The 12,157-nt window shown below is 32.3% G+C and overlaps 1 protein-coding gene across 1 annotated transcript in view; it reads right to left on the bottom strand.

The window, feature by feature from the left end:
- Nucleotides 1-6,574: 6,574 nt before the first annotated feature.
- The window catches only part of LOC107026195 (probable inactive purple acid phosphatase 27), a 7,569-nt gene continuing 1,986 nt past the window's right edge, over nt 6,575-12,157 (bottom strand). Inside the window, exons 2-11 of the mRNA XM_015227075.1 lie at nt 10,886-10,977; nt 9,719-9,794; nt 9,316-9,438; nt 8,666-8,758; nt 8,459-8,588; nt 8,260-8,341; nt 8,044-8,176; nt 7,736-7,941; nt 7,220-7,655; nt 6,575-7,129 (exon numbers count right to left, since the gene is read on the bottom strand). Of these exons, the coding sequence (XP_015082561.1) occupies nt 6,824-7,129; nt 7,220-7,655; nt 7,736-7,941; nt 8,044-8,176; nt 8,260-8,341; nt 8,459-8,588; nt 8,666-8,758; nt 9,316-9,438; nt 9,719-9,794; nt 10,886-10,977 (1,677 nt within the window). The 3' untranslated portion in view covers nt 6,575-6,823. The remainder of the gene's footprint in view (nt 7,130-7,219; nt 7,656-7,735; nt 7,942-8,043; nt 8,177-8,259; nt 8,342-8,458; nt 8,589-8,665; nt 8,759-9,315; nt 9,439-9,718; nt 9,795-10,885; nt 10,978-12,157) is intronic.

Here is a 12,157-nt window from a genome sequence, read left to right as displayed (position 1 = left end):
AATTTCAGTCTTGTCCCAAGGAATCACATCTAAAAGCTGTCAAAAGAATCTTGAGATATTTAAAAGGCACAATGAACCTGGTTCTCTGGTATCCAACTGGTGACTCTTTTGATCTAAAGGGATTTGCTGACGCAGATTATGCAGGACATATGGTTGATAGAAAAAGTACCTCTGGGATGGCACACTTTTTAGGACCATGTTTAATATCTTGGGCAACTAGAAAACAAAATTCAGTGGCTCTATCTACTGCAGAGGCTGAGTATGTTGCAGCTGCTTCATGTTGTGCCCAACTTCTTTGGATAAAACAGCAGCTTAAAGATTTTGGTATAGAAACAGGTTGTATTCCTATTCTATGTGACAACACAAGTGCTATGAACATGGCCAAAAACCCAGTTCAACACAAACGCACCAAACACATAGATGTTAGACATCACTTTCTTCGTGATAATGTTGAAAAAGGAAACATAGTAATGGAGTTCTGCAAAACTGAGGATCAAGTTGCTGATATTTTCACCAAGGCACTAGGAAGAGAGTCATTTCAGAAAAATAGACTTGAGTTAGGGCTCATCTTTTTAGATTGAATTCTGTCCAACCAAGTTCTAAGGAGATATGAACCAGGTTCAGTCAAGTTGGTTATACAACTGCGTTACACCTAGCTGTCAAAAAAAAAAAAAAAGGGGGGGGGAAACAATTCCATCTTCTCTCTCCTATGTCACGTCTCTGAAAAGCAGGTGCAACCGTCAAAGCACACGTCTCCTCGATGTAAATCCCCCATAATTACTCAAACCCCTCGAATACAACATCAAAACCGTTCCCAATAAAGCACTCTCTCTAAACAAGCAACCAACTTTCTCTCATCTTCATCCTTCAGAAAAACAAGAAAACAAAATCTCTTCCATCACCATGGTTAATCCACTAGTTGCCTACTCTGATGACGAAAGCTCGTCTGATAGCGCATTTTCTCAGGGGGAAGAGAACCCAGTTGTTGATGCTGTGCAAGAAAGCCATCTCCCCACTAAACCATCTACACCCAAATCAGATCCATCTACATCTCCATCACCAAAAGCTCAATCTCCACAACCACCAGTTAAAGAAGCATCTCCACCTGTAGGTGCCGAATCTTCACCACCACCCATCATAGAATCTCCATCATCACCAGTCCAAGAAACCCCTCTATCCCCAGTCCAAGAAACTCCTCTATCCCCAGTCCAAGAAACCCCTCTATCCCCAGTCCAAGAAACCCCTCTATCCCCAGTCCACGAAACCCCATTATCACCAAACCCAGAAACTCCCACAACCACTGTTCCAAATAACCCCCCTTCTTCCCCATCTCACAAAACCACTACACAAAATCCACCACCATCTCCACTCAATGATGATATTCTTTTAAGTACCCTTCACCCGAAAAAACCAAGGCGGCCAAGAAAGCACATTGCAGTTAAACAGGTTCGTCCACACAGGCCTGTAACAAGGAGTGCGAACGTGGTCAAACCAACTGATGATACAACTTCTGGTGTGAAGCGTCGACGATTGGGTAAGTCTCCTGTTCATTCATCCGTCTCTCCCATGAATCTTGATTCTGAAACTGATGATGTGTCTGAGGGTAAACACTCTGCAACTCCTCAATCAAAATCAAAATTTGCAAAGAGAAATGCAGATAAATTTCTCAAAGTGGGAAGGAAAAAGTACTTCCAAACCAAATCAGTGCTTAGGGGTAGAACCTTTCACCCTGATATACTTTCAATGGATATAGTGAAGCAGGTTTGTGAACTACTAAGGTTTCAGGGGTGGGAGGAGTTATTCCTTGAACCTAGTTTGATTTATGAAAAGGAAGTGGTAGATTTCTATACGAACTTGGTAATCCTAGAAGGAGATGTGGTGTCGTCTAGTGTAAAGGGGGTTGACATTGTGTTTGATGCAACTAAACTTGGGGAAATCTTGCATATACCATCTGTGGGGATTAATGAGTACAATTGGGGTTTTGATGAATATTCTAGCTTGCCAGCCAAATTCTCTCAAGGTAGAGTCAATTCTAGGGCACAAACTGTTTTAAAGGGAATTATGAGATCTTTGCATAAGCTTCTTTTTGAGATAGTTCATAAGGTGATACTGCCTAGAGGTCACCAACGTCACATTGCCTCCATAAGAGACATGGGACTTATGAATGCTCTTGAGTGCAAAGAACGCATTGACTGGCCCACACTGATTATCAAACATCTTGCTAGAATTGTTGATCCTAAACTAGGTTCTCATCAATTAGCTTTTGGAAATCTGTTAACTAGAGTGTTTGATGCATTTGAAGTACCATTGGGAGAAGGCAGGATTTTAACTCGTGCAGATATGTTCACTCAAACCATTCTTGCTGATTGTGGTATTCCCATGGAGTCGGAGCAGGTTGCAAATGCTTCTCCACGTACATCTGGTCCTGTTGCTCAGTTACTCAGGGAACTCAAAGTAGCTGAAGAAAAATATGCAACTCTTGAGTCAGAAAACCAGAAGTTACGTGTTGAACTCCATACTTCAAATGCTGAAATTCACAGGTTGAAGGATCAGTTGGTGCAGCAGCAACTTGCTAACAATGCAAGAGTTGACAGAGTTCTCGATATGCTGGCTTCTGCTTCAACCAAGCCTGGACAACCTTCAAATTGAAAAAGCATCTTGATTGAACCTGGTTCTCTTAGTTGTTTAAACTTTGTGTTGTTACTCTTCGTTTTGTTGCCAGAACATTTTATTATGCTCAACTGGCTGAGCTTCACTTGTTGCTATGGATGATACTTGGTTTTGTTTAGCCACTGTTGGACTCTTTTTGATTTGTCAAAAGGGGGAAGAGGAGTATTTGCATACATCACACAGATAGAGATAGATTTGTTTGTCTTCATCAAAAAGGGGGAATATGATAGAATCGATAATTCATGTTTTGATGATAGACAAGAAGTGCAAATAATCAGTAGCAAATGTACGCAGCAAAAGAAGTCCAAGATCGAGTAAAATGGGTCAGCAACGTAATCAAGAAAATAGAGTTATTTGTCAAAGCCAAAAATAATATATTAAAGGTATAAGTTGATACAAATAAGGAAAACCTTAAATATATTATTAAGGAAGGAAGTTGTATATAATAAGGATTGTACTTTAAAGTAATCCTTGTTTAACAACAATTTCCTTACCTTATCTAATAAGGATTCAAGACAACTATAACTCTATAAGAAGAGGACGACACAGAAGAAGAATCCCACGACTTCACATAGAGAGAAAAGTGAGAATTATTCATCAAACTGAAGTCTTCAAGATCAATAGGTTTGCTAAGTTTAAAACGTTCTTGAGTGAGAAGGTTTTTAACGTGTAGAACTATCTTCTTGTTTTGTTCTTGATTGTAATTTACGGTTTATTGTACAAATGGTGGGTTTGGCTCTTTGTAGGGTTGAGTTTCAGTGAGGGTTGTAACAAAAGGTGGGTTTGGCCTTTTGGAGAGATCGATTGGAGTCAATCGAGAGAAGTAGTAGAGATAAGGCTTTTTGATTATTGAGTTGTAATCACAAAATCTTATAGTTGAATTAATAAAACGAGGTTTTTCCTTCCTTGAGTGAGGAAGGTTTTTAATTCAATAAGTGTTTGTGTCTTTACTTAAAAGCAACTTACAAGAACCTGGTTCTTGTTCTGGGGTAAGGTTTCTTCACAGCGCGTATTGACATTTTTTTAAGTTAGTGTCACATAGACCGAAAAAGGGTAGAAAATTATTTACTAAATAAATTCAGAGGTAATATAATCTTAGTATAATATAAGTGTGTTTCTGATATTTCAGGCATAGATTAGGGATACTTATGTATTACAACTTTGTATTGAATCATCACGCGAAGAAGCTTCAATGGGTTTGTATTCGATGTAGCTATTAGTTTTATCTTATTTTCATAAGTCTCACTTGTCATGTACGTACAATGTTTTTAAATAGTAGAATTGTTTTTCATTTTAATGCTTGTATGTATCTATCTAATTAAGGACTATAGTTTAGAATATCTATTATTCTATACAATCTTAACTTCCATTTTGTTTTTTTGCTGCTTTATTTTCTTGTAATATTGTACATAATCATGGGTGCCCCAATGGTTTAGCGTTGACACAAGCTCGAAAATTGAAGTATTTTTACTTTAAAAAATATTAGACTGGTCTACCACAAAAAAGAAAAATAATAATTTTAATATATATACATATATATATATATATATATATATATATATATATATTCCTTTTTTCCAAAAACTAGTCATGGAACTTTTCCACTTGTTTTACAAAGTCAGACACACATTTGGTAAGTCTACAGCAGACCTTTGTGATTGATCATGATTTTTTTTCGTATTGTTTCTGAGTTTAATTTCGAAAATCATGTTTAATCATAAAATTCTGAAAAAATATGTTTTTGCGATTTTCATTTGTTTTAAAAAACACTCACAAAAGTTTGAAAACAATTTTATATAATTTCGTAACAAAATACGACTTCAAACATTATTTTTTACTTTTAAAAAATTTACTTTTTTCTAGTTTTACGATGATACACGGTCAAACACCTATAATAGTGTGTATTTTTTTGTTCATTTTTTCTTTGATCAATTACTTTATCAACTTCAAATGAACGGTAGATATTGCACTCACAAAATTAATGTTGATGCTAAAAATTCAAAACATTTTTCATGTACCAAAGTTGTTAAATCACATAAAAAAGATGCATCCAAGTACAATTATTATTTACCTATAAAAAGAAACACTCCATATGACCCAATACACCACATTTCCTTCTATCTTTTTATTAACTTTTGTTTAGTTTTCAAAGGCAAGAAAAAAAGTTCAATAGCTCAATTGTAATTTTCCAAAATGTTTCTTGTAGCATAATTATTACTACAACCTTATATAATCATATCCAAACATCAGGCCCAAAAAGAAATAGTCTAATCATCAATATAATTTACTATATTTGAGTAAAATTATTTTTCTATCTTTCAAAACTCACGATTAATTAAAGAATGTGGGAGAAGAATGAATAAAAAATGTCTCCTGATTTTTAAGATATGTAAATTTCATGTCTCCAAAAAGAGATGTAAGGATACTTAATTATTTATCTTATTTCAGATTCATTCTTTTCATAACAAGATTTAAACGTGAGTTTTGGGTGGTAGAAAGGTGATTTAACTTATTCATAGTGAATCATTTTGATAATTATACTATTTCTTTTTGTCTGATGATTGGTTATGGTTATATAAGGTTGTAATAATAACAATGCTCCAAGGAACAATATCAAAGTGAATAATTTTTGTGACCAAATGAATCCTAAGAAAAACAACTAGACATATTAAATTTAATTAGCCAAGATACTTACTTTTATTATATTAGAATTCTCGTAAATGTTTCCACTTAATTCATTATATTTCATAGGTTAGAAGAGCTACAGAGAGTCAAGCTAATTTAAGCTCAACAAAGTGATATAATTTGACGCAATTCGATTAATGGTGCAAATTTTCATTCATTATAATTAAAGAACTATTTTAGACATACTATCATAATTCACGAACCATTTATAGCAGCATTCTCTCTATATTTCACTCATAAAATTAATGTGCTATAAGAACTCAATACTTTTAAACGTACCTAATTTGTTAAAAAAAAAACATCCAATTAGACTAGTACAATTATTTCACATGACCCAATACACCCTATTTCCTTTTATTTGTCTCTACTTTTCAAAAAGCAAGAAAAAAAGTTCAATAGCTCACATGTCAATTTTTCAAAATGTTCCTTGTAGCATCAGTATTACAATTAAACGAAAATCATGTGCTTCAAATATATATTTTTTTATTGCAATTTTTTAGGGAGGATTTGGATGGTAAAAAGGCGATTTCACTTATTCATAGTGAAATATTTTTATAACTAGATTCTTTTTTTTTTGTTCTCATGATTGGGTGTGGTTAAAATAATAATGTCACAAGGAACAATATTAATGTTCATGCTTCTTTATCATCTTATATTTTTTTTCCGTCTCTTGAACTATAGAGAATAAGAAAGCAATAGGATATATATAACAAAAGATATGCTTTGTAATTTAAGTTTAACAAGTACCTAACATCTTTAATTTTATTTATTCACCTTTGATAGTTCAAATATTTAAAATTTAAAAATTATGGGACTACATGCAATCAAAATTTTACCATTTAAATAATAATTAGGTAGGAGCCATTGCACATATGTAGATTGTTCTATATAAGAACTATTTTTTCGTACGACAATATACCTAATATAATTTTATAAGTGTGGTTTGAAAGATGGTCTATATGCGGGCCTTATCTCAATCTTCTTATCGCTACCTTCACATGTTCTTTTCTGATTGATCTATGACTAATGCAATATTACATATAGAGTAGGTAACAATGTATATAACATACCCAATATGAAGAAAATTGTGTAAGCATTCTTACTTCTACTTGTAAAGGTGAAGAGGTTTTTCTAATATAGTCAATGACTCAGGTTTTCTTCACTTCTGGACAAAATAAGAGATAGTTGTCTTCACTTCTGGACAAGATAAATCCATAACTAGTTCACACAATATGCCCCTTTGCTTCATTCAATTAAGAAAAAGTGCAAGTTTACATCCACTTACAAGGAGGCAATATGAAAGCCAAAAGAAGCATAATAAGAGAGCAAAAGAGACAAGATCTTAATACTACTAGTTCTAGAACAAACTTAATGGATTCACTCAACGCGAATCTAGATAAGTCGGGCCAGCAGACTTCAAGGTACCGGTTGGTTAAATCGCCACATACACTTCAAGACATATTTGAGTTTAACTAGCCAAAGTAGTTGGTTCACAACCATCATGGACACATGCTAAGACATCCTTATAGTCTCTTGAGATTGTAAAAGAATCATACACTTTACCATCTTTGCTCTTCTTGTACTCAAAGAGAAGGTTAGATTGGTCAAATGCTGTGAGTTTCACAAATCCATAATCATAATCTTTGAACAAACTCCATGTCGTGTTAATGGTAGTGAATCTATTCAAATGAGCTCCTCCTCCACCAACAACCACATGAATCGTTCCGTTCACTACGCCAGAGTAGTGTGATGTCTCTTTGTTCACACATTGATTCTGTCCATACAACAATTTTTGACATACAACAAAATGAATGGTCTTTCAATATATCTAAGTGAAATAGGTATAAAATGTGTATACATATACCTGGTAAATGGGGCAAACTCTTTCATAGTTATGAACGTGCCCGAAGAATGCCATATCAACCTTATACTTTTGCCAGAGCTTTTGCAAATGCTCCCTTCCCATGGGCTCTTCAAATGATCCTTCTTTAGCATACCATTCATTGGATGAGTAACCAAGAACACGATGAGCAGCGAAAATCAACCAAGGTTGTTTATGTCTATTTGCTGACGCAAAGCATTGCTCGATGAACTTGTACTGTTCAGAGCCCTCTCTCCAATCATGCTCAGTGTCTCCTATACAGAAGTGGAACATCCCATAATCAGCTGCATACCAGAACTTAGCTCTGTTTTCCGCGGGAACATAGTACAATGTTTCAGCTGGTACACCACATTCTCCACCCGAGTCTAGACCGTTATATAATGATCCACTGTTCTCCCAAGTTCTTTCATGATTACCACTGCAGAACAAATTTTGTTCGCTTAATGAGATTTCAAATATTTAAAAGCTAACTATCCACAATCACAATGATGAACAGACCTTGCAATCATGAAAGGTACTCGTGATGCTATTGGCTCTACTTGCGCGGTAAATTGATCCCATTGTGAGAGATATCCGTTTGCATAGGGGAGATCTCCAATAAGGAAAACCGCGTCAATGTTATCAAGGTCTTTAACAAGGGTGTCAGTTGTCATAAGTGAACCTGGCTGATAATTAGCATATTCATTTGAACCATCGCGCTCTTGCTGAAACAACAAACATAGGAAAACGTCAAAGCTTAGAAAGGAAGATATACGATTGATTTGATATATATTGTGTTAGAACAATTGATAGTTTTAATTGATTACCTTCCCCATATCTCCAAATATCACGATACGTTGCAATGACTCTTGCCCCGGAAAAGGAGGAGATTTAAAAGAATATTGCTTGCTCCAAACAATTGAACCACTATTTAACATGTGACCTAACTTGTATGTGTACCTGAATTTTCACAAAATAAGACCTCAAAATGGTGTATGACATGTCAACGATGAAATATCAACGAGCCATAAAGAATAACTTACTCCATGTTTGGCCACAAATCTTTAAGGAAACTTGTATGTATGAATCCAGGATCGCGCCATCCTACACTTCTTGCAGGTGTTCCTACAAACGCGCTCATAAGTCATAACATTATTCAACAAGTTTATCTCTCCTACTCTATCTTTAACTTTAATCAGAAAAAAAAAACCAGAGGAAAACATCAATCTGTTGTCGTCATACCACACATGCTGTTCCGATGAAATGTGAGTGTCCCTGCAGGGGAGCGCTTTTGTTCTTGGCCCTTCCAACCCCATTCGACGAATGGAATAGCCTCGTCTATGTTGTAACCACTCGTCCAAGTAACCGTCATCTAGGAGAAAAATATAAATAAGTAATCTCATGATACAAACACGAATCTCCAATATGTATAGCAAGTGAAAAACTTACAATATCCCATGACTTGCCAAGAGCAAGACGCGGATAAAGAGGCGCTTTTGGATTGGCAAATGCAACGTAATTTGAGATGCTGATCAACTTAGGCTGTAACAAACATGAATTTTATTACTCCATATCCATCACACTAGAACAAAAAGAATTATAATGATCATGTTATGAATCAGCCCCAGCCCAATAACGATAGAAACAAGTATATCACGTGGATATCTTCCAAAAATCGTACTACATTTTTAGAAAATCTCACACAAGTACTACAACATGTCCAGAGTCGAGTGTAATTCCACAAGTGTAGTCTAGAGAGGATACGGTGTATGCAGACCTTACTTACCTCGTAGAGATACACGTGTTATTTCTTATACACCCTAAGACGTTTGAAATGCAGAAGGGGTCGTGTCTGATCCTCCAAAAAATAGTACATTTTTGGAGAATCAGACGCAAGTACAACAACATGTCCAGCGTAATTCCACAAGTGCAGTCTAAAGACGATAAAATATATGCAGACTTTACGCTTACCTTATAGAGATAAACAAGTTATTTCTGATACACTCTTAGACTTGAAATAAACAACGAAATAATGAATAACAAACAGAATAATATAATAATCGAAGTAAAAAAAAATATTCAACTACCAACTAACTTACGTTTGACACACCGCCCGAGAAGAAGGCAAAGGAAAAATCCCCACGCTGATTAATTAGACGAAATTTCAATGAAGTCCTCCCAGTCTTTGTGTAGTTGGCATTTTGGTAATTTGCATATTTGAACTGTAACACCAAAAATAATAAAATTAAAATCAAATATACCAACATAAATTTAAATTCAAATTGTTGCTATATTTAGAATGTAGTCAATTTTGTCGTTTGAGATGAAATAAACAACAAATTGTTGAAGTACATGTTTTCAAATTTCAACCACCAAAATGATTAGATAACGTAAAAATAATTTTAAAATAACACTTAGTTTTTACTTAAATTCAACGGATATTATCATGTAAATTGAAACGAATACGAAAAAACAACACGTATGAAATGAATTTAGAGATACCTTTAAGGGGGCAGTACAAAAAAATGGAGCTCCATATTTTTTTTCATCTTTGGTAACTGGGACACAAATGGATTCACTGCAATTAAAACATTTACTTGTTAATTAGATTAACAAAAAAAAATTTGGTGCAATTACATAATTAAATTTAAAATTTTCAGAGTCAAATATTGAATTTTTAAATGAAGTAGAAGTTATTCTTTTTGGTCTTCTTTATGTCAACCAAAAAAAAACAAAAATACAGTTACTATAAGAATATTTATTTGTCCTTTAAATTTTTGGATAAATCTTACCATTGAAAAATAGTAAAAAGATATCAAATATTTCCTATGACAAATATTAGGATATATTTATTTTTTATTAGAACAACATGTAAATAAGAACAGGAAAAGTAACATTTTTTATATGTAATTTTCATATTTCTTTATTTGATTACATTTATGGATCTACTAAAGATATTATACAACTCATAACGTAAAAATGTAATTTTCATATTTCTTTATTTGATTACGTTTATGGATCTACTAAAGATATTATACAACTCATAACGCAATTAATGTCCTATCAAAATATCTATTAAGTTTTATGCATTTAAATATATTACATGAAAAATTAAAATAATATTATTAAAAAAAAATATATATATATATATATATATATTTATTTATTTTTTTAAAACGAACTTAAAAAGATCGATATATTTTTTTTAAAAATGAAATAGTAAACAATTAAGTCACGTGACAAATAAATTAAGTATGATATGGGTTGGTGAAAAGCACTTTTTATTTGTAGTTCTCAAATGTACTTGCTGATGAGCTCCTACTTTAATTTATTCCATGTTTCGATTTTCAAAATAGTTGTCCTATTTATTTTATTTATATGTCAAATAAAATAACGTTTTGATATTTTATTCGAAGTAATTATAAAATTAATATAAATAGTAATCATATTTAAAATAATAAAGCTATACGTAAAGAATATGAATTTAAAATTATAAACAGAGACATTCTTAAACTAAATTATTGACGGCAAAAGTTATTTTTAAATTAAATTATAAATAAATAATATTTTTATTCTTTTCACATAGTTTGAAAGTATTTTCGATTTTTTTTTCTTTTTAAAATAATAATAATAATATTATAGAATTTTTAAAAGGGAATAAAGATTTACTTGAACTTTGCAGGAGAAAAAACTCCAACCCAATCATCATCTGTGGGATTTGCATTTCTTAGGTTTATTTTAACCCATTCAAAATCTTCACCCTGTAATATAATCATACAAATATCACATATTATAAATCCATTTTTTTTATCAAAAGGAAGAAAGAATAAATATTTCTTTGGATGAATACTTATACACATTAAATATTTATGTTAAAAAATAATTAAAAAAAGTATTATAATTAAGTGCAATAATAAAGTAAGCATACACATCAATTAATCATAGTCATATACTCCTTCCGTCTTATTTTATGTGACATTTTTTGCATTTCGAGATTTAAATAAGTCTATCTTGACCATAAATTTTTCATAAATTCTTTTAACATTTTGAATTATTAATTAGTATGACTTATATACGTAGTTTACAAATACATAAAATTTATTTCAAAAAATTTAAAAATTTCATACGCAAATGTCCAATCAAAGTTAAACTGTTTGATTCAAAAAATAAAAAGTGTCACATAAAATAGGACAGGGGAAGTAATAAATATGTGCATTCAATAATTAGAAGAGTTTGTGGCATAAGAGTTGAAATATGTAATAACATATCTATAGATTAATAAATCTTTGAATTTGAAATTGAACTTACAAAAATATATAATGTATTTATTGATTTCTTATAAGCGTGTGATACCTGTGAAGATTAAAGTTTTTTCCACGTTCTTTCATTCCTTTTTCGATTTTTTCGATTTCTTTTTTAATTCTTTTTTAAATAATAATTGATTGGTTAAAGAGTTTTTTCATTTGCCTTATTTTTTTTTAGAAAAATAACACGTAGAGTATGTTTGGTATAAAAGAAAACATTTTCTGGAAAATGTTTTTCAATTTTCTCATTTTTTATTGGGACAAAAGTTTTGGAAAATGTTTTTCAAATCAACTTATTTTCCTCAAAATTAAGAAAAATGACTTCCCTTATAAAATTAAGGAAAACATTTTCTAAAACTCTCCTCTAATTTCAAATTACATTTTTTTGGGGAAAGACATCAATTTTAAAAAAATATTTTCAATTTCAAAATTTCATTTTTTCACCCGATCTCTGACCCCCACCCACCATCGGCCAGCCCCCCCAACCCCACCCTCTCCTGAAAAGATTAATTTTGCTTTTTAAAAATATTTTTAACTTCAACTTTTTATTTTTAAACTCCTACCCTCCCCCCAAACCTCCAAAAAAAATATTTTTGTTTTTAAAAAATACTATAAAGCTCAAATTTTTATTTAGATC

Source organism: Solanum pennellii, chromosome 7, assembly GCF_001406875.1.
Source record: "Solanum pennellii chromosome 7, SPENNV200".
Classification (NCBI taxonomy): Eukaryota; Viridiplantae; Streptophyta; class Magnoliopsida; order Solanales; family Solanaceae; genus Solanum; species Solanum pennellii.
The sequence above is the reverse complement of the archived record's forward strand: the minus strand, read 5'-3'. Positions and strand labels throughout refer to the sequence as shown.